Source organism: Oryctolagus cuniculus, chromosome 13 (assembly GCF_964237555.1).
Source record: "Oryctolagus cuniculus chromosome 13, mOryCun1.1, whole genome shotgun sequence".
Lineage (NCBI taxonomy): Eukaryota > Metazoa > Chordata > Mammalia > Lagomorpha > Leporidae > Oryctolagus > Oryctolagus cuniculus.
This window is the reverse complement of record NC_091444.1, coordinates 90,020,863-90,047,962: the sequence shown is the minus strand read 5'-3', so window position 1 is coordinate 90,047,962 and position 27,100 is coordinate 90,020,863. Positions and strand designations below refer to the sequence as shown.

General features: G+C 41.6%; 1 protein-coding gene and 1 pseudogene across 8 annotated transcripts in view; both read left to right on the top strand.

Moving 5' to 3' along the window:
* The first annotated feature begins 680 nt into the window (after positions 1–680).
* Positions 681–27,100, top strand: part of LOC100341393 (putative ankyrin repeat domain-containing protein 19) — a 193,149-nt gene continuing 166,729 nt past the window's right edge. For 7 of the 8 annotated variants that reach the window (XM_070055850.1, XM_070055849.1, XM_070055848.1 and 4 more), the window contains exons 1-6: positions 681–812; positions 5,558–5,672; positions 5,824–5,997; positions 13,508–13,614; positions 16,302–16,412; positions 27,016–27,086. In XM_070055850.1, the coding sequence (XP_069911951.1) occupies positions 5,655–5,672; positions 5,824–5,997; positions 13,508–13,614; positions 16,302–16,412; positions 27,016–27,086 (481 nt within the window). In that variant the 5' untranslated portion in view covers positions 681–812; positions 5,558–5,654. The remainder of the gene's footprint in view (positions 813–5,557; positions 5,673–5,823; positions 5,998–13,507; positions 13,615–16,301; positions 16,413–27,015; positions 27,087–27,100) is intronic. The other variant, XM_070055856.1, reaches the window with a different exon arrangement.
* On the top strand, positions 10,056–11,086 carry LOC127488515 (polyadenylate-binding protein 2 pseudogene; annotated as a pseudogene).

Below are 27,100 nucleotides of genomic sequence, written 5' to 3'. Positions count from 1 at the left end.
CTCTTGGCTCTGCTCTATCTTCTCTCCTTGCTAGCTCCTCTCCTCTCTGTTTCTCTCTTATATTCTCTTTCTCTCTTTTTCCTTCGCAGCCCCTTCACTCCGGTCTGTAGGGTGTTCTCCAGTAAACCCTTTCCCTTACTCCGGTGTCCGGTGTGCTTTGCGACGGCTAACATTAATATATAACAAGTGGAACAAAGGTGATGTGGAAGGGAAATAAACTGAAAGATAAGGAGCTGAAACATTTTTTTTTTAGACATTTTCAGAGGCGTTGTAGGCCTTCAGAATTCTGCAGTTTCAAGCCACTCTATCTCCAGCTGAGTATAAACACTGCTTTTCAAATGATTGATGTTTTTCCTTAGCAAAGACCCACCCAAGTCTGGTTGCAGCTGGGCGGGGGAGGTGGGAGGTTCTGCGCGTGCGCGGCGGCCCCGCCCACTGGCGCATGGCGGCGGTTGCTCGGCGACCGTCATCCGGAGCTGAGGAGTTGGAGACCGCGGACCTGCCTTGCGGGGACGTGGTGGCCAGACGGCTCGTTTTCTCGGATTTTGGGCTCCGGAGGTGGCGGAAAGCCGCCGTCCGCTTCAGAAATGAAGCGATTTCTTTCCTACTCAGCCATGAGGCGCCAGGTGCTCCAGACGTCCTCCGACGGGCGCGGGAACGGGCTGGAGGTTCGACCCCAGTTCCGTGGCAGCATCGTGGAGGAGGAACTCGGGGAGCTCCACAGGGCTGCCAGCGAGGGGGGACGCGTACAGGATTCGCCTCCTTCTCCTGCGTCGGAGAAGCAGAGTTAACGACAGAGACGAGGGCAACAGGTAACGGTGCGCAAGCCGGCGGGGCGGGCGGACGAAGCGCTCCCCTCCCGCCTCTCCGGTCCCTGCGCGGTGGCCTCGCTTCCCGCACCCGGGACGGGGACCCGCTGAGCGCCCCGCCGCGCCCAGGTGTAGGGGACTGCAACTTTAAAGGGATTTTGAACTCCTCATTTATGGACCGGTTAGTGTGACTCAGCCCACAAGTTAATCCTGTGCAGCCGCTCGTCACAACCCTATAGTGAGAGCATTTCCATGGTCAGTCCTGGGCTAGAGTTCTTTGAATAAAATCCGATGACCCTGCACGCCTGTGTGTCCGTGTTCTGGAGAGGGGGATCTGTGGCTGGAAACACTGAAGGGGGACGATGCCTGTGTGTTCCTTAAGTGTTTATCAGTTTCACTTAAATCACAAGAAGTATCCAAGTCTTAAAAGTTTTGAGTTATATATTCTGCCTGCCATGTACTGTGGTGGTGGCATTAAGTCATAATGTAGTGAGCAAAATTCCATATATAAAAATTTGGTGTTAATTTCCAGAAGCTAACCACTTACCTACAGTCGAAAAGGCCAATAGATGAAGCACTGAGTAGGACATTCAGAAACATCAAAATCCATGCAAGGATTTAGAAATTAATACTGGTTACATTTAATATTATTAGGAAAACATGAATTATTTATGAATGAAATGCCTCTTAACTGGAGGAAACCAGCTTGATTTTTAATGTTACAAAACTAAGTTCCTGGTGGGATAAAAAGTAAAAATAAAAAAAACACAATGAGAAAAGTTCTTGGAGAAAAACACAGATGTTCATCAGTATATTTTCTCTCTCTCTCTCTCTCTCTTTTTTTTTTTTTTTTTTTTGACAGGCAGAGTGGACAGTGAGAGAGAGAAACAGAGAGAAAGGTCTTCCTTTGCCCTTGGTTCACCCTCCTATGGCCGCCGCGGCCGGCGCGCTGTGGCCACCGCACCGCGCTGATCTGAAGGCAGGAGCCAGGTGCTTCTCCTGGTCTCCCATGGGGTGCAGGGCCCAAGCACTTGGGCCATCCTCCCTGCACTCCCTGACCACAGCAGAGAGCTGGAATGGAAGAGGGCCAACCGGGACAGACTCCAGCGCCCCGACCGGGACTAGAACCCGGTGTGCCGGCGCTGCAAGGTGGAGGATTTAGCCTAGTGAGCCGTGGCGCCGGCCTATATTTTCTCTTAACAAAGATCTTAAGATGATATCAGAAGCATTTTGAAAGTTTAGTTAGCAAAATAACATTTATAGCTCTGTATCAAGAAAAGTTACAAAATAAAAGACAACATACTTGCAAAAACATTCACAGCATATATATTTTGGATGAAACATCTTCATTTTTACACAATTTATTCAAGTGAACAAAAAAGTTGGACTCTAATTTGAAATTGGGCGTAGTTTTTTGCAGATTGCAAGTGATCCATAGACATAGAAAACAGTATTTAGCAATCCTGGTGAGAGAAGAAATTTAAGTTGAAAGAGGAATGAAAAATTGTTCCATCCACATAGTTTTTGAGAATGAAGAGTAGTGTTATGTTTGCCACTGCTTAAAGTTTAAATTGCTTATGAATTTTGGAATAGAGGATTTGGTGGAAAATACTGTATCACATTTTAAAAATATATAGGCCATCTACCCTTCAATTCTATTCCATCAAATCATCTTTAGGAAACAGACATAGGATTTGTTTCTAAGGATTTCTTTCTCCCATTACTGCTTGTTGTAATAATGTATTAATAAGAACCCATAGAATGGATTTTATAAGTTAGAGAGCATACATTGATAAGAGACCACTGAATGTGGGATAGACACTGATGTATGTGAACATGCAAATAGGCAATTTGTCATGAGAAAAAAGGCAGCTTAATTATACATTTATATAGACTATGCCCTTATAGTAGCCAGCAAAATGTACAGAATGTAGTAAATTCTGTAATTTGGGGGTATTTGAATTATATGTGAAATTTTCTTATCTATGATTTCCAGGGTGAACATTTGTAAGAAACTCAAATAATAAAGTGTATTATTGAGATAATCCTTGGGATGGGGAGAAATATGCATCCACAGATAAATATAATTTCTCACTTAATATTTGTATCTCTGTGTGGGGTTTGGTATGTCCTGCCAATGTTTAGCCTCATGCAGAGTAAAGGGAATCATTTTTATCTACTTGTGTCATTATGTAGACCTTTTGTCATATACATTTGTTTTTACTATATATATATTTATTATAAAAATGAATATTGATTAATTTTAGTTGGGATGTGTCCTTCTGTAAAGGAAAAATAACAAACATAAATGACTGTTATTTATTATTGTAGAAATTTGATTTATATTATAAAAGCTTTCTTTAAAGATATTGAAATCCCCAAGTGGTTTTATTCATCAACCAACTTACTCATCAACTGTAACCTGAATACATGTTATGTAACAGACAGGCATATTCTGTATCTGAGATCTCTTGTATCCTTTACAAGTTTATGTTCCCCTGCCCATCCTCATTAAATTGAGAGATTTAAAATTGAAGTACTAGGACTCAATCTCATTGGAAAGTGTTCTTTGCTCCTTTCAAATAAAAGTGTTTGTGAAAGGCATTATAAAATATAATTTTAGCTCTCATTGTATGAATATTAAATACTAATACGAGTCATTAGATTTTTCATTCATTCTCAGTGTAAATGAAGAGTACAGTCAGGCATAGGTATTCATTTGAATCTCAAGTTTCCTTTGACTTTAATTTTGAAAATTGAAAAATACTTTGTTTTTAAGTATTTTTGTTACCTCAGCCCTCTTCCTTAAGGACTTAGAAACTGAAATTTACATAAATGCAATCTATATATAACTAGAACTGCCATAGACCCGCTGTATATGCCATGTGCCATGTAGCACTAAACACAACACCATGGATTGTGTGATGCCCATTTTATGTGTCAATGAGAGGATTTTTCTTTTTTCTTTTTTTTTTTTAAAGAGAATGAAAATTTTAATAAGTAATCATTATTTGTTTTTTTTTTTTATCTTTTATTTAATGAATATAAATTTCCAAAGTACGACTCATGGGTTACAATGGCTTCCCCCCCCATACCGTCCCTCCCACCAACAACCCTCCCCTTTCCCACTCCCTCTCCCCTTCCATTCACATCAAGATTCATTTTCGATTATCTTAATATACAGAAGATCAGCTTAGTATACCTTAAGTAAGGATTTCAACAGTTTGCTCCCACACAGAAACATAAAGTGAAAAATAATAGATGATTTTTTTTAAATGATGATGAAATCAGATCAGACCTATTGTCATGTTTAATCCCAGTGAGAGTCAAGTTGGGAATTGAAAATTTCTTTCTTTTTTTTTTCTTTTTTTTTTTTTTTTACAGAAGATCAGTTTAGTGTACATTAAGTAAAGATTTCAGTCGTTTGCACCCCCATAGAAACACAAAGTGAAATATACTGTTTGAGTACTCGTTATAGCATTAAGCCTCAGTGTACAGCACGTTAAGGACCGAGATCCTACATGAGGAGTAAGTGCACAGTGACTCCTGTTGTTGACTTTACCAATTGACACTCCTGTTTATGGCATCAGTAATCTCCCTATGCACCAGTCATGAGTTTCCAAGGCTATGGAAGCCCCTTGAGTTCTCCGACTCTTATCTTGTTTAGACAAGGTCATAGTCAAAGTGGAGGTTCTCTCCTCCCTTCAGAGAAAGGCACCTCCCTCTTTGAAGACCTGTTCTTTCCACTGGGATCTCACTCACAGAGATCTTTTTGCCAGAGTGTCTTGGCTTTCCATGCCTGAAATACTAATGAGAGGATTTTTCAAATGCTGCAAATTAGAGTGGAAATAGTCATGAATTATGATAAGGATCACCCAATGCCAGATAAGTAAAAATGAGAGGAAATGAGCATGTTTGAGTCATTGAAATACAGTATTATTGGCCGGTGCCACAGCTCACTAGGCTAATCCTCTGCCTGCGGCACCAGCACCCCGGGTTCTAGTCCCAGTCGGGGCACCGGATTCTGTCCCGGTTGCCCCTCTTCCAGGCCAGCTCTCTGCTGTGGCCCAGGAGTGCAGTAGAAGATGACCCAAGTGCTTGGGCCCTGCACCCGGATGGGAGACCAGGAGAAGCACCTGGCTCCTGGTTTCGTTTCGTTTCGTTTCCTTTTCTTTTCTTTTTCTTTTTCTTTCTTTCTTTCTTTTTTTTTTTTTTTTTTTTTGGACAGGCAGAGTGGACAGTGAGAGAGAGACAGAGAGAAAGGTCTTCCTTTGCCGTTGGTTCATCCTCCTATGGCCGCCGCAGCCGGCGCGCTGCGGCCACCACACCGTGCTGATCTGAAGGCAGGAGCCAGGTGCTTCTCCTGGTCTCCCATGGGGTACAGGGCCCAAGCACTTGGGCCATCCTCCACTGCACTCCCAGGCCACAGCAGAGAGCTGGCCTGGAAGAGGGGCAACCGGGACAGACTCCGGTGCCCTGACCGGGACTAGAACCCGGTGTGCCGGCGCTGCAAGGTGGAGGATTAGCCTAGTGAGCCACGGCGCCGGCCATCCATGCTCTTTCTTTTCAAACAGACTGCTCTTTAATTAGTGTAGTGAGCAATAAAAGCTCATAAATGCTATGTTTCTTCAGGAGAAAAAGACTTCAAGATTGAAGAATATGTTATTGAATACTTACAGTTGCCTGAATAATTATCTGTAAGGAGATTGTACACTATCATTTTCATAAAAGCCCTCTCGTTTTCACAGGACTGCTCTGCATTTGGCCTGCACCAATGGCCATGTAGAAGTCGTGAAGCTCCTGATAGAGCAGCATTGTCAGATCGATGCCATTGACAATGTGAACATGACACCGCTGATGAAGGTATACAGTACCCAATGTTTCTAATGTGTGGAAGATTTTGTTTACATTCACAGAGTAAAAATGAATTTATATAATTTAATTGTGGAAGCAGTGTAATATTTATTTTGTATTCCTAGAAATTGCAATCTATTTATTGGTGTATTCCTGACAGGCCACACAATATAACCATGAGGAGTGTGCTGCAATCCTACTACATCATGGTGCTGACCCAAACCATATGGATGAGAATGGCAACATTGCCCTTCATTATGCTGCCTATAATGAGAACCTAAAAATAGGCAAACAACTGCTTCTGCACAATGCAGATATTGAAAGAATAAATAAGGTACAGTTCAACCAATGTATTTTCAAACTATTTGAAATACCTTTGTTTTAATATTCTTATGTGTAGAGTCAGTCTTCCATATTTGGAAACTCAAGCATGTATAGAATAAAAATATTCTAGATGATCATTTATCATTTCACTTTATACATTGATACTTTTATGAAAGAATTTGAGTGCAGACTCCTTGTATGCATTTATAGACAGTATTTGTGTACACAGTGGGGTTGTTAATGTTAAAACCTTTTTTTCATGTATCTTCACATTCACATTTTTTCTATTATAATACAAAATAGGAAAGCAAATTTTATCTTGTGAATAGCTTCAGATTAAAACGCAAGACAAAATTGTTATATAGAAATCTTACTGTTGTCAATTTTCTGAATAAATTAATGTATTAAAAATGAAGTAATCTCACTGGCAAGGACCACTAGTGAAACTTGGAGAGAGAAAAGGAGAGAGCCATCAGAAATTTGGAAATTAGTTAATTGAGGAGAAATACTATGATGATATTTTGGTCTTTTTTTCTTCTATGTTTAGACAAAGTGTTCTTCAGTTTTGGGTATAATTGTTCATACTATGGTAAATGGAGTTACTGATTTCTAAACTTGCCTTGAGACTCATTTTAGAAGCATTTGGGGAAAACCAGATATGGAGAGAATAGGAGGCAATCAAGTGGCAAAGGAGGTGAAAGAATTCATAATTAACTGACAGTCTGTGGTTGAAACGAACTGCTCAGATAAGAGTTTAAATTCAGTTTTCAAATCTATAGTGTCTTGATGGTTCTCGCACGTGGGGTCAGGGACCCAAGGACTTGGACCATCCTATGCTGCTTTCCCAAGTGCATTGTCAGGGAGCTGGATTAGAAGTGGAGCAGCTGGGACTTGAACTAGTGCCTTTATGGGATGCTGGTGTTGGAGATGGCAGCTTAATCTGCTATGCCATAAAACCGGCCCCCAAGAAAAGTATAAATTGTTTGATTTGTTTAATATAGTACTGTATTTTTTTTATTTTTTATTTAGTAAACATAAATTTCCAAAGTACAGTTTATGGATTACAATGGCCCCCCCCCCCATAATTTCCCTCCCACTCGCACCCCTCCCATCTCCCACTCCCTCTCCCAATTCCATTCACATCAAGATTCATTTTCAATTATCTTTATATACAGAAGATCGATTTGGACCCACACAGAAACACAAAGTGTAAAATACTGTTTCAGTACTAGTTATAGCATTACTTCACATTGGACAACACACTAAGGACAGATCCCACCTGAGAAGTAAGTACACAGTGACTCCTGTTGTAGAGCCTAGGGAGATTACTGACCCCATAAACAAGAGTACTATATTTTTAACAGTTGTGTGTACCAGAATTCTAAGTATTATGATCTTTAGAATTTGTGTATGGGTATGAAGCATTTTATTCTTCATCAAATGGAACAGGTGAAAGCATTACCACTAAGGTTTCTCTTTTTAAAATGTATGCTATTTATCTAAAGGAAACAAATTTTTTGGTAACTCACATATACAGTTTTAAGAACATAATTAGAGGGAAGAGTTAGGGAGAAAACAGCAGAGGAAACTCTACATAAATTGGAGGAACACAGTGGACTTATGTGGAGGGCGAAGACACACACAACTTAGGACCCCACCAGCCCAGAGCCTCTGTACCAGCATTGGAGAGCAAGGTGAGACCAGACTGCAGCAGCCTAAGCAACTGGTGAAAAATCTTCAGGAATAGCCTAGAGGGAATCCAGCTTGGAGCCCTGTGGTGGATAGTGTACTCACCAAACTAGAGGAGAAAAAACAAAGTGGGGGCACTTTTCTCTCTCCCTGATCATCCTGCAAAGGCATCCTGTAACAAGCTGACAGAAGGTGCCATTTTGGACAATCCTAACAGCTGCACCAGCTCCTGACGGCGCCCAGCAACCATCCAAGTGGAGACTCCTGAGTCTGGTGAGGAGAATAGACAGGGGGCTGTGTACTCTTGACTATGGGAGGCTTGTGTTCTGGGACTGTGAAAAAAATGAGGCTGTGTGGGAGGACCCAGGGTGTGGCTGGGACATTGGGCAGTCACTGTGGGAGGCTCCACATGATCAGGGGGGATCCCTAATTACCCAGTGAGAGGTATTGCTGGGAAATCTGAGCTTATACTGAGGACTGCATAGATCCTTTGTGTGGTCTTTGTGGCACAGAGGCAACCAAGAGAATGGGAGAAATTATTAGCAAACAATACAATCGATAAAGGATTAAAAACCAGTATATATAAAAAGATCAAGAAACTCCACAACATCAAAACATGCAACCCAGTTAAGAAATAGGCCAAGGAAATAAACAGACATTTTTCAAAAGAAGAAATCCAAATGGCCAGCAGACACATGAACAAATACTGAGGATCACTAGCCATCAGAGACATGCAAATCAAAAGCATAATGAGGTTTCACCTCATCCCAGTTAGAATGGCTTTCATACAAAAATCAACAAGCAACAAATGCTGGTGAAGATGTGGGGTAAAAGGTACCCTAATACACTGTTGATGGGAATGTAAACTGGTAAAACCACTATGGAAATCAGTTTGGAGATACCTCAGAAATCTGAATATAGACCTACCATATGACCCAGCCTTCACACTCCTGGGGATTTACCCAAGGAGAATAAATCAACAAATAAAGGAGTTGTCTCTGCACCCCCATGTTTATTGCAGCTCAATTCACAATAGCTAAGACATGGAATCAACCTAAATTGCTGCAGACTGGATAAAGAAATTTTGGGATATGTACTCTGTGGAATACTGCACAGTGGTAAAAAAATGAAATCCGTAATTTGCAACAAAATGGGTGAATCTGGAAAACATTATATTTAGTGAAATAAACCAGTCTCAAAGGGACAAATTCCATATATTCTCCCTGATTTGTGATAACTAATAGAGCATCTAAAAGGAAATCGGTAGAAGTAAAATTGACACTTTGAGAAGCAATGACTTGAACAGTCCTTGTCTTGACTGTCAAGGAACAGTTTTTTTTTTTAATGGAGAATGAGAGTGGGGAAGGGAGGGGGAGGAGGAGCTGGGGTGGGAGTGAGGGTGAGAAGGCAGATATGATGGGAAGAATCACTGTATTCCTAAAGTTGTACTTATGAAATCTGTACTCATTAAATAAATGGTTTCTTTGGGGGAAAAACATAATTACACTTCCCACTCTCTCCCCCTCTTTCCCTTGCTTCCACACTCTCTCTTCCATCCTTATTGTCCTCTTAGTGTTTGCAATGGTATGCTTTGGATTTGCTTTATAATCACAAGCTAAATCCTCCACTAAATAAAAGTTCAACAAATAGTACATAGAAAAAACACTATTTTTAAGGATGTAGACAAGGGCTGTAAATAATAATCAAATCTCAAAATGTCAATTTTTAGTCTGATCTACTCCTCCCCAAGAAAATTAAATAGAATTTTCAGTGAGTCTGTCTCTTAATCATTTCTCTTTGGTCGAGTCCACAAATGGTGAAGGAAACTGGTCTTTTGGGCGAGAAAAGAGATGAAAGTGGTAGTTGTATCTTGTACTAGTTCTCAGCTGGAATTGTACACCACAGTGACCTGTGGATATTTCAAGAAGACTTGCAAGTCTAGGCTCATCATATGAATAAAAGGCATGGAAATGAATATTTAGAGTATTTAAAAATATTTCTTTGAGATTCTGAAAAACTCCTGGTTAACTTCCCAGATCTCCAAAACTTAAGAGATCTTTAGCACAGTTGGAGTTTGTTAGAAGCTACTTCCCTTAGCCCTATTCCAACAGTGTAAACCTTTCATCATTTTTTCTCCTCTTCTGTAGTTGGGAATAATATTGGTGATGACTCTCAGCTTACAGAATAGCACCCTCTAGCGGCCAAAGATTAGTCATTCCCTGCCAATCTATGCAGCTTCAGAAATTTGCTTATGGATAGTCTTTTAATAAGTAGAGGCTGATCTTTGAAATATTCCATCTCTTGGGTATGATTATTCAGGTCATGAGATTAATAAATGTTTAATACAGTAGGGTTTCCATGATTAGAATAAGAGGAAATTGAGTCTGAGCGGCGATGGCGGCGGCGGCGGCAGCAGCAGCAGCAGCGAGGGCTGCGGAGGCTGCGGGGGCTGCGGGCGGTCGGGGCTCCGGGCCGTGGCGGCGGCGCCACCTTGTGGCCGGGGCCGGAGGGGAGGCCTGGGAGGGGGCCCCGGGGGGCGCAGGCCTGGAGTCTGAGGACCTGGAGCCTGGGGAGCTGCTGCCAGAGCCCGAGCCCGAAGAGGAGCCTCCCCGGCCCCGCGCACCCCCGGGAATTCCGGGCCCTGGGCCTGGCTCGGGAGCCCCCGGCAACCAGGAGGAGGAGGAGGAGCCGGGACTGGTCGAGGGTGATCCGGGGGACAGCGCCATTGAGGACCGGAGCTGGAAGCGATCAAAGCCCTAGTCAGGGAGGTGGAGGAGGAAGCTGAGAAGCTAAAAGAGCTGCAGAACGAGGTAGAGAAGCAGATGAATATGAGTCCACCTCCAGGCAATGCTGGCCCAGTGATCATGTCTATTGAGGAGGGGATGGAGGCTGACGCCCGTTCCATCTATGTTGGCAATGTGGACTATGGTGCAACCGCAGAAGAGCTGGAAGCTCACTTTCATGGCTGTGGTTCAGTCAACCGTGTGAGGATACTCTGTGACAAGTTCAGTGGCCATCCCAAAGGGTTTGCGTATGTAGAGTTCTCAGACCAAGAGTCGGTGAGAACTTCCCTGGCCTCAGATGAGTCCCTATTTAGAGGAAGACAAATCAAGGTGATTCCAAAACGAACCAACAGACCAGGCATCAGCACAACAGACCGGGGTTTCCCACGTGCCCGCTACCGTGCCAGGACCACCAACTACAACAGTTCCCGCTCTAGATTCTACAGTGGTTTTAACAGCAGGCCCCGGGGTCGCATCTACAGGGGCCGGACTAGAGCGACATCATGGTATTCCCCTTACTTAAAAAAAGTGTGTATTAGGAGGAGAGAGAGGAAAAAAGGAGGAAAGAAGGAAAAAAAAAAAGAATTAAAAAAAAAAACAATCAGAAGATGACCTTGATGAAAAAAAATATTTAAAAAAGATATACTGTGGAAGGGGGGAGAATCCTATAACTAACTGCTGAGGAGGGGCCTGCTTTGGGGAGGAGGGGAAGGCCCAGGGAGTGGGGCAGAGGCTGCTCATTCACTGTGGGGATTCGCCATGGACGCGTCTCAACTGCGCAAGCTGCTCCCCGTGTTTCTCTGCCGCACTCCACCCCCTTGGAGGCTGCCCAAGGGTGGGTGGGCAAGGGTGGTGGGAGGGTCTTTTTACCCAGGGCTCTGGAAGGACACCAAACTGTTCCGCTTGTGACCTTCCCTCCATCTCCTCCTGCCTCTCACAGTCCCCTCCTGCCTGCTCCTGTCCTGCCAGATCTGCCGCCCACCCCACCCTTCTTTTTCCGGCCCCCTGCCCCTGCAGATTGCCTGGTGATCTATTTTGTTTCCTTTTGTGTTTCTTTTTCTGTTTTGAGTGTCTTTCTTTGCAGGTTTCTGTAGCCAGAAGATCTCAGTTCCACTCCCAGCGGCTCCCCTCTCCCCTGGGGAAATGCACTACCTTGTTTTGGTTTTTTTTTTTTGTTTTTCTGTTTTTTTTTTTTTTTTCTTTGCCTTTTTTCCCTTTTATTTGGAGGGAATGGGAGGAAGTGGGAACAGGGAGGTGGGAGGTGGATTTTGTTTATTTTTTTAGCTCATTTCCAGGGGGTGGGAATTTTTTTTTAATATGTGTCATGAATAAAGTTGTTTTTGAAAATAAAAATTGTTTGGCAAAAAAAAGAATAAGAGCAAATTGTGAACATTTTTCTAGTTGAAGTATGTAATAGACTATCTCTGTATGTCTGTTAAGTTCATAGAACCCTGGCACCTAATCATTATGGCAGATTTAAAACTGAAAACCATGATGTTGGTAAGAATACAGATGGAAATTCTTTTAATAGTTTAGTATCAACAATCTTTTGAACTAAATATTTACATTTGATAAACAATCTGGCATGTTTAAATACAAATGGAGTGTAATTAAGTGTTAGAAATTTGTATATTTGGCATTATGAGTCTTTTATGACATATTAGGCTTGATATTTGATAAAATAGAGCATACTAAAGAAAGTAAAGGTTTTACATGTCAATACTTGTTTTATACAAAACCAGTTAGAATCACATCTCCAGCTGATAGAAAACCATGAGGAAATTGAATGAATGTGGTTCAGAGATTGTGTAATTTGCTTCAATGAATTATATCAATGTATAAGATATAGGGGACCCAGGCGGTAGCTGAATTTCATGGTTCTCTTAAAGAATCAAATCGGGTGTCCTTGACCTCATAATACTGAGTGGTATGCCATGCAGAGGCTGTCCCCTTCAGTACAAGGCATGTGTCTTCCAGTTGCTACTGTCTGCACCTGTGCAATGTGTGGTGCATAGTTCTGTAATCTTTCTCAAGCATAGGTGATCATGGAATCCTGTTGAGGCTCAATACATAATTTGTGCAGAAGTAAATATTCTTGGAAATTATATATATATATATATAAACATATATAGAAAGAGAGAGAGATACATTGCTATAGATCATCAGTTCAATAAAAACACTTAAAGCTTCTAAAACTGTGTCTTAGGATGTTGGGATACAGAGTTAAAAAATAACAGCCTTTGCCCTCAAGAGGTTCTTGGTTTGTATGGGAAGCAATCACATAATTGGAATATGCTATGAAGACCACTTTAAGAGAAGCAAAGACTCTTGTAACCAGTAAACGTTTAAAGTGTAGTTTAGAAATGACGATTTCATGCAATGAGGCAACTGGGAGGCGGTTTTTTAAAGGAAGGCACAGCACATGTGAAGGCACGGAGGTGAAAGTGAAGAGTGTCGCTCCCCCATTCGCGGAGGAACGACACAGGACCCTGCACTGTTCTTTTGTCTGCTCGGCCCTTCCCGGGTTTGCTGCTGGTCCTTCCCGGGTTGGCTGCCGATCCTTCCACCTCCGTGGAAGGGCGGCTCCCCCTGCCACTTTCCCCACTTGCGCGGGGGAGCGGCACACCGCTGGCCGGCTCTCTCGGGGGCTGCTCAGATGTTATCCGGATGTTCCCCATAGATGTTCCTGGTGCATGTTGTCTCTCTCCTCCTTTATAGTCCTCTTCCACCAATCCCAACTCTGCTACCCACACGCCGAGTACGCTGCTCTCCTCCAATCAGGAGCAGAATCAGCTCCTGCAGGTTATTGGTCGAACTGGAGGCAGCTGTGTAGAGTTGTTTTCTCCTCTCCCAGCGCCATATTGTGGGAGAGCAGATGCATAGAATAAGTCTTAATTCCAGTAACTTAGTCTAGTCCGAGTTGCTCCCCACAAAGAGCCTAATGTACTTACATTCTATATTGTATGGCTTAAGTGTATAGAATCATTTGAAATGTTTCCAGTTCAGTTGAGAAATATGTAATATTGTGAACTATGAATTTTTTTACAGGATGGCTTCACACTACTTTTAATTGCTGTCCATGAAAATAGAGAGAAGACGGTGGAATTTTTAATTGTGAACAAAGCAGATATTTATGCAGTGGATAACATGAATAGGTACAATATTTCACTCTTTTATAACATTAGTAATGGTCTAGTGGCAATAGTCATTGAAGTCAGAAACATTAAATTAATAAAAATAAGATTAACATATTATTAAGATATAATGAAAATAGCCACACAACTCGTCTATTATTAAGGAAAGTAATTATTCAGACTGGGTAGCAAAAGGAACAATAAGTTATAATTGTCATACTCCCTTGTGATAGCAACTGGTTTTTTTTTGTTGTTGTTGTTTGTTTGTTTGACAGGCAGAGTTAGACAGTGATAGAGAGAGAGAGACAGGGAGAAAGGTCTTCCTTCTGTTGGTTCACTCGCCAATGGCCGCTACAGCCGTCGCAGTGCCCCAATCTGAAGCCAGGAGCCAGGTGCTTCCTCCTGGTTTCCCATGCGGGTGCAGGGCCCAAGCACTTGGGTCATCCTCCACTGCGTTCCCGGGCCACAGCAGAGAGCTGGGCTGGAAGAGGAGCAAGTGGGACAGAATCCGGCACCCCAACCGGGACTAGAACCCAGGGTGCCTGCGCCGCAGGTGGAGAATTAGCCTAGTGAGCCATAGCGCTGGGCAACAACTGGTGTTTTTTATTTAGAATCTGATTTGTTTTGGTTATATAACCTTTTATTCAGTTTTATTAGTTTGACAAAGTATGGACTTTTAGCTTTGAGTTCACTTTATGACTCAATATTGAGCTTTCTAATCTTTAGTATTTTAATATTTCTTACATACTTTTCTTTCTTTATTTCTTTCTTTTTTTTTTTTTTTTTTTTTTGACAGGCAGAGTGGACAGTGAGAGAGAGAGAGACAGAGAGAAAGGTCTTCCTTTTGCCGTTGGTTCACCCTCCAGTGGCTGCCGCGGCCGGCGCACTGCGGCCGGCGCACTGCACTGATCCGATGGCAGGAGCCAGGTGCTTCTCCTGGTCTCCCATGGGGTGCAGGGCCCAAGCACTTGGGCCATCCTCCACTGCACTCCCAGGCCACAGCAGAGAGCTGGCCTGGAAGAGGGGCAACCAGGACAGAATCCAGTGCCCTGACCGGGACTAGAAGCCGGTGTGCCGGCACTGCAAGGCGGAGGATTAGCTTAGTGAGCTGTGGCGCCGGCACATACCTTTCTTTTAAAGATGCTTTGTTAAACATAAATAGGAGTTGAAAATCATTTTGTCTCTTGAATGACTTTTTGCCTTAAATTACCTTCTCTTAAGAGGATTGGTGTTAGGTTATCACCATATGACTAAGTTGTTATTACAGATACTGTGGTTATATCAGGTTTGTTTGTTTTCTTTTTCATTTTCAGCACATTTTGATATTTTGCTTTATTTTTAAAGTTGTGCTTTAAAATTTTATCAGAGGGAGAGAGAGAGTTACATCCAGGGGGAGAGGGAGAGAGGGAGAGGCAGAGAGAAACAGAGAAATGCTATGGTATTACTGCCCAAATTCCAGCAACAACCCAGGCTGGGTTGAGTTGAAGCTTTGAGCAGAGAACACAATCAGCAATCAGGTCTCCCCTATGCATTGCAGGAGTCAGTTCTTTGAGTCATCACTGCTAATGCAAGGTCTGAATTGGTAGGAGCCTGGAATCAGAAGCTGCATCTTGGAATTAAACCTAGGTTCTCTGATGTGGGAAGAAAGCATCTTTAGCAGTGTGTTAACTGCCAGGTTAAATACCTGCTCTTGATTTTTTTTTTTTTTTTGACAGGCAGAGTGGACAGTGAGAGAGAGAGACAGAGAGAAAGGTCTTCCTTTGCCGTTGGTTCACCCTCCAATGGCCACCGCGGCCAGCGCGCTGCGGCCGGCGCACCGCGCTGATCCGATGACAGGAGCCAGGTACTTATCCTGGTCTCCCATGGGGTGCAGGGCCCAAGCACTTGGGCCATCCTCCACTGCACTCCCTGGCCACAGCAGAGAGCTGGCCTGGAAGAGGGGCAACCGGGACAGAATCCGGTGCCCCGACCGGGACTAGAACCCTGTGTGCCGGCGCCGCAAGGCGGAGGATTAGCCTAGTGAGCCGCGGCGCCGGCCTGCTCTTGATATTTTTATTTGTAATTAATATGGGAAGAAGGAAGAAATAGAACTTTAGTTACATAAGCGTTTCCTTTCATGAAGATAGTGTGTGATAAAGTGAAAAGAAAAAAGACTGCATTTAATTCCCAGAAGTTCCAAATACAAGATATATGATCTTGGAAAGATTGCCTATGTAAGATTCTATGCATATAAAATTTCATTCAGTACCTACCACATGCTTTTCAGCATTGTTGAATCAAACTACTATCACCATTGTTACCATTATAGTAGTTTTAAGCCTGCAAATTGCTTTCACTTGTCTGAGTTCTTGTTGACTATAATATATATAGTATAGTAGGACAAACTAGGGGATAAATTGAGGGTTCTCTGTTTAAATCTTTGATTGAGATAAGTGATCTCAACAGAGTTATTTTTCATGAAATGACTTTAAATTAGCAGTTTCTCTTGTGGAATACCTCAGGGGCTGCCTTTTGATCTTTTTTCCTTTAGCCCTGGAGGTGATTTATAGAAATGAGTACTTGAGCTCCCAGAAGGCTTATGTCTTTTAATACATGTAAATGGTCAGTTCTACATAGGCAAACATTAAATGGGTAAAATACATCGAAATAGCTTTTTAAACAACTTTATTGAAGTTTTTAATAATGAAGTTATCTCTCTCTTATTTTAGAACAACCCTCATGTTAGCCCAACAGCATAGATCAACCAAAATAGTCAATCTTCTTCTGGAACAGAAGAATGATGTATCTCACCAAGATAGCCCTGGATGTCCTGCAGAGAAGTACGCTGTTCTTCAATTTAATATATTAGTCGTTGCATTCAAATACTAGTCAACAGCAAAGTGAAGTTTAAAATATTTATAGGTATTGCATGTTTTAGATGAGGTAAGATTTTGTGGTTTTGGAAATGACAGTGAGTCAGCATACTTCATCAGTCAGAAACCAAGCAAAAGTGTTTACTGGTTAGAAGTAGCAAAAGGTAAGAGATTGTTTATCTCAGGAATTTGAAGATATTTATGGTTAGCTATACCCACGTTGACCGATTCATTGCAAGTCTAACCCCTGTGGTTGGAGGTCCAAATAATGTCACATTTTTCACTTTTCTAATGAGTTAGGCCTTGAAAGGTCCAGTTTTGCAGGAGATCTTATATGTTCCTTCAGGAGCTATCTCCTAAATCCTTCCTGAGTTTCTCAGGGGCCAAAGGTGTTCCTTAAGTCAAACAAAGGCAATCTTCCTTCACAAGTCAGATGGGGATTAGTTGGAGACATTATAATAATTCTATTTTTTTTTTGACAGGCAGAGTGGACAGTGAGAGAGAGAGACAGAGAGAGAAAGGTCTTCCTTTTGCCGTTGGTTCACCCTCCAATGGCCGCCGCTGCAGCCGGCGCACCGCGCTGATCCGATGGCAGGAGCCAGGATCCAGGTGCTTATCCTGGTCTCCCATGGGGTGCAGGGCCCAAGCACCTGGGCCATCCTCCACTGCACTCCCTGGCCATAGCAGAGAGCTGGCCTGGAAGAGGGGCAACCGGGACAGAATCCGGCGCCCCAACCGGGACTAGAACCCGGTGTTCCGGCGCCGCAAGGTGGAGGATTAGCCTATTGAGCCACGGCGCCGGCTTAATTCTATTTTTTTTCTATTCCTTCACTGTTGCTATTGAAACTGCACTTGCAGTCTGATAATGACTGATCCAAGCTACCAGGATTTCCTCACTGATGCAAATCCCCACTCTTCATTGGTGATCCTTCCTTACACTTTTAGGCTAAAATGCTTTGTTGACTTACATATGCTTATGTACTCAGCCATTGTACCCAAAGCATCAGTACCCCACTCAGGCAGCTTGGCCTAGGTTTAACCACACACATACTGAGAAAATTGATTCATCCATTGAAAATCTTAGGTGAAATCCATATCTTAGCTTAATCCTTCAAGGTGACTTAGTTTTAAGGCTCTTGTTTGTCTTCTTTGCTAGCAAATACTCATTGGGATCATTTTAGTCTGTGATAGGTTCAGTAAATGTTTCAGTAAAATATCAGTGTCTCTATGCTTTGCTACCATATATGTACACTAAGGGCCACATAGGTCCTGTGTGCATCTTTTTTTGGGTTGTAGAATGCCCATGTATTATTCCCCAGAGTGGGGCATTAAGTGGGGTTGGCCCCTCAACTAATATGTTTTCTGCAATAATGAAAGTATGCCAAATAATAGAGTACTTCATCTCTACCTCAGATGTTCATAATAGTTTCAAATTCTGTCCTACAGGAAGCCATTCTTGAAAGTTCTCTGAATCTGAAGTAGGTTACTTGGATGAAAAAGTGCTGTGCTCCATCCATAAATCATCAGGTTCCAAGTATAGGATGAGGGTTTGGTCTTCCAAGTCAGCTGGAGTTGAACAGAGAGGTTAAGCATCATTCTAACAAAGATCAACTGGTTAAGAGTTCAGGATGTTAGAAGGAATTGTAGTAGTTTGCATCAGTTTTTGACAGTTTTCTGGCCTTTGTGTGAATGATTAAGTCAGTTATAGGGGAACATTTATGTGATCTAACTTAATGCAATGATGTATGTAGTTAAAATTATTAAGTAGCAGCCGGCGCCATGGCTCAATAGGCTACTCCTCCACCTTGCGGCGCCGGCACACAGGGTTCTAGTCCCGGTCGGGGTGCCGGATTCTGTCCCAGTTGCCCCTCTTCGAGGCCAGCTCTCTGCTGTGGCCAGGGAGTGCAGTGGAGGATGGCCCAAGTGCGTGGGCCCTGCACCCCATGGGAGACCAGGAGGAAGCACCTGGCTCCTGGCTTCGGATCAGCTTGGTGTGCCGGCCAGAGCACGCTGGCTGCAGCGGCCATTGTGGGGGTGAACCAACGGAAAAGGAAGACCTTTCTCTCTGTCTCTCTCTCTCACTGTCCACTCTGTCAAAAAAAAAAAAATTATTAAGTAGCTGAGATACCTGAGATAGCCAGAATTATAAGCCACATGGAACAGCCAATAACCAAAATTAATAACATTTTCTAAAAACTACCACATATATAACTAATAAAACCAAAGAAAAATACACATTATATTTTCTTTGGGATTCCAAAATGCTTTAATGAATTTTTTTTTTTATTTATTTTTTTTTTTATCTTTTATTTAATGAATATAAATTTCCAAAGTACGTCTCATGGGTTACAATGGCTTTCCCCCCCATACCGTCCCTCCCACCCACCACCCTCCCCTTTCCCACTCCCTCTCCCCTTCCATTCACATCAAGATTCATTTTCGATTATCTTAGTATACAGAAGATCAGCTTAGTATACCTTAAGTAAGGATTTCAACAGTTTGTTCCCACACAGAAACATAAAGTGAAAAATAATAGATGATTTTTTTTTAAATGATGATGAAATCAGATCAGACCTATTGTCATGTTTAATCCCAGTGAGAGTCAAGTTGGGAATTGATAGTTTCTTTTCTTTTTTTTTTTTTTTTTTTTAACAGAAGATCAGTTTAGTGTACATTAAGTAAAGATTTCAACAGTTTGCACCCCCATAGAAACACAAAGTGAAATATACTGTTTGAGTACTCGTTATAGCATTAAGCCTCAGTGTACAGCACATTAAGGACAGAGATCCTACATGAGGAGTAAGTGCACAGTGACTCCTGTTGTTGACTTTACAAATTGACACTCCTGTTTATGGCATCAGTAATCTCCCTATGCACCAGTCATGAGTTTCCAAGGCTATGGAAGCCCCTTGAGTTCTCCGACTCTTATCTTGTTTAGACAAGGTCCTAGTCAAAGTGGAGGTTCTCTCCTCCCTTCAGAGAAAGGCACCTCCCTCTTTGAAGACCTGTTCTTTCCACTGGGATCTCACTCACAGAGATCTTTTTGCCAGAGTGTCTTGGCTTTCCATGCCTGAAATACTCTCATGGGCTTTTCAGCCAGATCCGAGTGCCTTTAGGGCTGATTCTGAGGCCAGAGTGCTATTTAGGACATCTGCCATTCTATGAGTCTGCTGAGTATCTCACTTCCCATGTTGGATCACTCTCCCCTTTATTTATTCTATCGGTTAGTGTTTTAAGAATAACTGTGTGATAATTACAGAATTGAACCAGTCATATTAAGTAGAACAGACAAAAAAAAAAAATACTATGAGGGATAATGTATTAAGTTGTCCATTAGCAGTCAGGGCTATGCTGATCAAGTCACCATTTCTCATAGTGTCCATTTCACTTCAGGAGGTTTCCTTTTTGGTGTTCAGTCAGTTGTCACCGATCAGGGAGAACATATGGTATTTGTCCCTTTGGGACTGGCTTACTTCACTCAGCATGATGTGTTCCAGATTCCTCCATTTTGTTGCAAATGACTGGATTTCGTTGTTTCTTACTGCGGTATAGTATTCTAAAGAATACATATCCCATAATTTCTTTATCCAGTCTACCATTGATGGGCATTTAGGTTGGTTCCAGGTCTTGGCTATTGTGAATTGTGCTGCAATAAACATTAGGGTGCAGACCGCTTTTTTCTTTATCAATTTAAACTCCTTTGGGTAAATTCCAAGGAGTGGGATGGCTGGGTCGAACGGTAGGGTTATATTCAGGTTTCTGAGGAATCTCCAGACTGATTTCCATAGTGGCTTAACCAGTTTGCATTCCCACCAACAGTGGGTTAGTGTCCCTTTTTCCCCACATCCTCGCCAGCATCTGTTGTTGGTAGATTTCTGTATGTGAGCCATTCTAACCGGGGTGAAGTGAAACCTCATTGTGGTTTTGATTTGCATTTCCCTGATTGCTAGTGACCTTGAACATTTTTTCATGTGCCTGTTGGCCATTTGGATTTCCTCTTTTGAAAAATGTCTATTGAAGTCCTTGGCCCATCTCTTAAGTGGGTTGTTGGTTTTGTTTTTGTGGAGTTTCTTGATCTCTTTGTAGATTCTGGTTATTAACCCTTTATCTGTTGCTTAGTTTGCAAATATTTTTTCCCATTCTGTCGGTTGTCTCTTCACTCTCCTGACTGTTTCTTTTGCAGTAAAGAAACTTCTCAATTTGATGCAATCCCAATAGTTGATTTTGGCTTTGACTGTCTGTGCCTCCCGGGTCTTTTCCAGAAATTCTTTGCCTGTGCCAATATCTTGAAGGGTTTCTCCAATGTTCTCTAATAACTTAATGGTGTCAGGACGTAGATTTAGGTCTTTAATCCACGTTGAGTGGATTTTTGTGTAAGGTGTAAGGTAGGGGTCTTGCTTCATGCTTCTGCACGTGGAAATCCAGTTTTCCCAGCACCATTTATTGAATAGACTGTCCTTGCTCCAGGGATTAGTTTTAGATCCTTGATCAAATATAAGTTGGCTGTAGATGTTTGGGTTGATTTCTGGTGTTTCAATTCTGTTCCATTGGTCTATCCATCTGTTTCTGTACCAGTACCATGCTGTTTTGATTACAACTGCCTTGTAGTATGTCCTGAAGTCTGGTATTGTGATGCCTCCGGCTTTGTTTTTGTTGTACAAGATTGCTTTAGCTATTCGAGGTCTCTTGTGCCTCCATATGAATTTCAGCATCATTTTTTCTAGATCTGCGAAGAATGTCTTTGGTATCTTGATTGGGATTGCATTGAATCTATAAATTGCTTTTGGGAGAATGGACATTTTGATGATGTTGATTCTTCCAATCCATGAGCATGGAAGATTTTTCCATTTTTTGGTATCCTCTTCTATTTCTTTCTTTAAGGTTTTGTAGTTTTCATCGTAGAGATCTTTAACGTCCTTGGTTAAGTTTATTCCAAGGTATTTGATTGTTTTTGTAGCTATTGTGAATGGGATTGATCTTAGCAGTTCTTTCTCAGTCATGGCATTACTTGTGTATACAAAGGCTGTTGATTTTTGTGCATTGATTTTATATCCTGCCACTTTGCCAAACTCCTCTATGAGTTCCAATAGTCTCTTAGTAGAGTTCTTTGGATCCTCTAAGTACAGAATCATATCGTCTGCAAAGAGGGATAGTTTGACTTCTTCCTTCTTGATTTGTATTCCTTTGATTTCTTTTTCTTGTCTGATGGCTCTGGCTAAAACTTCCAGAACTATGTTAAATAGCAGTGGTGAGAGTGGGCATCCCTGCCTGGTGCCAGATTTCAGTGGAAATGCTTCCAACTTTTCCCCATTCAATAGGATGCTGGCTGTGGGTTTTTTATAAATTGCTTTGATTATATTGAGGAATGTTCCTTCTATACCCAATTTGCTTAGAGTTTTCATCATGAAAGGGTGTTGAATTTTATCAAATGCTTTCTCTGCATCAATTGAGATAATCATATGGTTTTTCTTCTGCAGTCTGTTAATGTGGTGAATCACATTGATTGATTTGCGAATGTTGAACCATCCCTGCATACCAGGGATGAATCCCACTTGGTCTGGGTGGATGATTTTCCTGATGTGTTGTTGTATTCTGTTGGCCAGAATTTTATTGAGGATTTTTGCATCTATGTTCATCAGGGATATTGGTCTGTAATTTTCTTTCAGTGCTGCATCTTTCTCTGGCTTAGGGATTAAGGTGATGCTGGCTTCATAGAAAGAATTTGGGAGGATTCCCTCTTCTTCGATTGTTCTGAATAGTTTGAGAAGAAATGGGATTAGTTCTTCTTTAAATGTCTGGTAGAATTCAGCAGTGAATCCATCTGGTCCTGGGCTTTTCTTTGTTGGGAGGGCCTTTATTACTGTTTCAATTTCTGTTTCAGTTATGGGTCTATTTAGGTTTTCGATGTCTTCATGGTTCAATTTTGGTAGATTGCATGTGTCCAGGAATCTATCCATTTCTGATAGGTTTTCCTGTTTGCTGGCATACAGGTCCTTGTAGTAATTTCTGATGATTCTTTTTATTTCTGTGGTGTCTGTTGTTACGTTTCCTTTTTCATCTCTGATTTTATTGATTTGGGTCTTTTCTCTTCTTTTTTTAGTTAGTTGGGCCAATGGGGTGTCAATTTTGTTTATTTTTTCAAAAAACCAGCTTCTCGCTTGGCTGATTTTTTGTAATGTTTTTTTGGATTCAATCCTGTTAATTTCTTCTCTGGTTTTAATTATTTCTCTTCTCCTACTAGATTTGGGTTTGGTTTGCTGCAGTTTTTCTAGGTCCTTGAGGTGCGCTGAAAGCTCATTTATTTGGTACCTTTCCAATTTCTTGATATAGGCACCTATTGCTATAAATTTGCCTCTCAATACTGCTTTTGCTGTATCCCATAAGTTTTGATATGTTGTGTTGTTGTCTTCATTTACTTCCAGAAAGTTTTTGATTTCTCTTTTGATTTCTTGAATGACCCAGTGTTCATTCAGGAGCATGTTGTTCAGTCTCCATGTGTTTGCATACTTTCTGGGGTTTCCTGAGTTGCTAATTTCCAGCTTCATCCCGCTGTGGTCTGAGAAGCTGCATGGTATGATTCTAATTCTTTTAAATTTGCTGAGATTTGCTTTATGTCCTAGTATGTGATCAATCCTAGAGAAGGTTCCATGCGCTGCTGAGAAGAATGTGAAGTCTGTAGATGTAGGGTTGAAAGTTCTGTAGATATCTGTTAGATCCATTTGGGCAATAGTGTCAATTAAATCTGCTGTTTCCTTGTTGATCTTCTGTCCGGATGATCTGTCTATTTCTGAGAGTGGAGTATTGAAGTCCCCCAGTACTATTGTATTGGAATCTAAATCTCCCTTTAAGTCCCTTAACATATCTTTTAAATAGACCGGTGCCCTGTAATTAGGTGCATATACATTTATAATAGTTACATCTTCCTGTTGAATTGAACCCTTAATCATTATATAGTGTCCCTCTTTGTCTCTCTTAACAGTTTTTGTATTAAAGTTTATTTTGTCTGATATTAATATGGCTACACCTGCTTTTTTTTGGTTTCTGTTGGCATGGAATATCTTTTTCCAACCTTTCACTTTCAGTCTGCATGCCTCTTTGTTAGAGAGATGTGTTTCTTGTAGGCAACAAATAGTTGGGTTGTGTTCTGTGAGCCAGTCAGCTAAACGGTGTCTTTTAACTGAAGAATTCAGACCATTAATGTTCAATGTGACAATTGATACGTAGTGACTTTGCCCTGCCATTTTCCCGGAAATATTTTCTAGTATATGCTTTGAGCTTCCCATGCTCTTTTACTGGTAGGTGTTCTTCCTTTCCCTTCTTTCATATTGATGGCCGTGTTTCTGTGTTTCTGAGTGTAGCACATCTTTAAGTATCTTTTGCAGGGCCGGACGAGTGGCCACAAAGTCTTTCAATTTCTGTTTGCTATGAAAGGTCTTTATTTCACCTTCATTCACAAATGAGAGCTTGGCAGGATATAATATTCTGGGCTGGCAATTTTTCTCTCTTAGCACCTGTGCTATGTCTCGCCATTCCCTCCTAGCTTGTAGGGTTTCTGATGAGAAGTCAGCTGTGAGTCTGATTGGAGATCCTCTGAGAGTAATCTGACGTTTCTCTCTTGCACATTTTAGGATCTTTTCTTTATGTTTCACTGTGGTAAGTTTAATTACCACGTGTCGTGGTGAGGATCTCTTTTGGTCATGTTTATTGGGGGTTCTATGAGCTTCCTGTACTAGGATATCTCTGTCCTTCTCCAAACCTGGAAAGTTCTCTGCTAGTATCTCACTAAAAAGGCTTTCCAATCCTTTCTCTCTCTCCATGCCTTCAGGAACTCCTAGAACTCGAATGTTGGTTTTTTTAATAGTATCCTGTAGATTCCCAACAATATTTTTCAGGTTTCTAATTTCCTCTTCTTTTCTTTGGTTTGACTGTATGTTTTCCTGTGCTCTATCTTCTAAGTCCGATATTCTCTCTTCTGCTTCACCCATTCTGTTTTTAAGGCTTTCTAATGTGTTTGTCATTTGATCTATTGAGCTCTTCATTTCATTTTGATTTCTCTTGACTATTACACTTTCCTGTTCTACTAGTTTCTGAGTTTCATTTTGACTCTTCCTTAAAATTTCATTTTCACAAGAAAGATTTTCAATCTTGTCCATTAAGGATTTCTGTAGTTCAAGGATTTGCTTTTGAAAACTTCTAAATGTTCTTATCATAAATTTTTTGAAATCCGTATCTTGCATTTCTTCTATCTCATCATCTTCATACTCTTGGCTTGGGGTGTTTTGCTTATTTGGAGGCATCATAGTGTCATCGTTGATCTTGCTCCCTCTATTTCTGTGTTTGTTACTCGGCATAGTTAATTCTTCTTGCGTCACTGTGCGCTTTTTTTTTTCTTTTTCTTTTTTTTTTTTATACTGTGTCCGTGTTAAGTGGACTGCCTGCTGTTGGAGGAGCCTTGGAGGCTTGAGATGGGTGGGGCCTGAGAGCTCTGCCTGGTTCTTCCAGGTTAAGGGTGTGCAAAGGTGACACCCTCAGGTTATGCGTGGTAAATCTCTCTCTTTTTATTTATTTATTTATTTTATTTATTCAGGGGGTAAGTAACACTGCAGGGCAGGGCTGTGCAGAATTGATGGTATTTAGCTTCCAGTCTTTGGCTCCTCTGGACTCCCACTGGGTTGCCTAGGCTACTGAATTGTAGTGACTCAGTTCCTTAACTCTCCCCCACTGATATGTAAATCCAAAGAGGAGGCCTGCTCTTTGTCTCTTGGGAATTCTTCAAGTCTTGCAGGCTTGTAACCTTTGCAAGGTTAGGGGGAAGAGAAACCCCGAAGCTTTTTTTTTTCCTTCTTTCCGGTAGTGAGTTTGCTGCACTTTCCGGCCCCCCTCTAGATTCTGACCCCCGTTTCCCCACCAATGTCTCGGGTTATTGAGCTCACCTCCCCTTCCAGCGCCGATGTGTGGACTCGGAGCCCTGAGCGTCTCAAGTCTCCCCGCTGTTTTCTGTGTGGCGTGCACTCTCCTTGGAGCACTGTCGCGCAGACCCTGGGGCTTCTGCGGCTGGGTCCCGCGACTTTGCTTCCGTGCGGTGGGCGACCTTGTTCTCCCAGTAGGTCGTCCGATTCACGCCTGCTCCATTCAGAAGGGTTTCCCCTGCAATTTTTGTTTGGTTCTATTTTCTGCGGCTACCGTAACTCCCCTTTTATTAAACTAAATTTTCCCGGACTATCGGTGCGCGCCCTCACTATTCCGCCATCTTGGCTCCGCCCCCGCTTTAATGAATTTGAACAACAAAGTATTCCATACATTGACTTTTTCTTGAATGTTTATTTTATATTATTCTATTAAATCTTTATAAGAGCCTAGTGAAAATTGTTGGAAGGTTCTTATGTTTTGGAAGAACACTGAGGCTAAAGGAAATGACTTGTACAAGAAGAAGTAGCTGTCGGTTATAGAGCTAAGACTTGAATTTAGGATACTTTTCATTACATCGTGCTAACTATTGAATTTAGTGAGCTGTAGCACATTCAATTCATGGCCACTTCACCTTGTATTTTTTCTTTTTTAACTGTACTCTTATAAAAAGTTTGTAAAACATACAACTATTAAGCATATTGTAATAGCAAAAGTTCTGATACCAGATATGCTGTTAGAAATACTCTTAAAGAATTTATTAAATGAAAGGACTAAGAGTCAAAGGGAGCACATAAACAAGTCTAGTACCTGCTAACACTAACCGATAGAATAAATAAAGGGGAGAGTGATCCAACATGGGAAGTGAGATACTCAGCAGACTCATAGAATGACAGATGTCCTAAATAGCACTCTGGCCTCAGAATCAGCCCTAAAGGCATTCAGATCTGGCTGAAAAGCCCATGAGAGTATTAAAGGCATGGAAAGCCAAGACACTCTGGCAAAATGATCTCTGTGAGTGAGATCTCAGTGGAAAGAACAGGTCTTCAAAGAAGGAGGTACCTTTCTCTGAAGGGAAGAGAGAACCCCCACTTTGACTATGACCTTGTCTAAACAAGATAAGAATCGGAGAACTCAGAGGGCTTCCATAGCCTTGGAAACTCATGACTGGAGCATAGGGAGATTACTGATGCCATAGACAGGAGTGTCAATTGGTAAAGTCAACAACAGAAGTCACTGTGCACTTACTCCTCATGTAGGATCTCTGTCCTTAATGTGCTATACATTGAGATTTAATGCTATAACGAGTACTCAAACAATATATTTCACTTTGTGTTTCTATGGGGGTGCAAACTGTTGAAATCCTTACTTAATGTATACTAAGCTGATCTTCTGTATATTAAGATAATCGAAAATGAATCTTGATGTGAATGGAAGGGGAGAGGGAGTGGGAAAGGGGAGGGTTGTGGGTGGGAGGGACGGTATGGGGGGGAAGCCATTGTAATCCATAAATCGTACTTTGGAAATTTATATTCATTAAATAAAAGTTAAAAAAAAAGAATTTATTAAATGCTTACCAATATTGAAATTATAACTTTACTGCTTCTCAGGAGTTTGGTTGAGAGCAAGCAAAATCATAATTTTATCACTTTTTTATACATAGGGAACATCACCAGCTTATTTTGGATTATAAAGAAAAACAAAGCTATGAAATGCTTGAAAAGAGAGATCCAGGTAAGGCTTTTGAT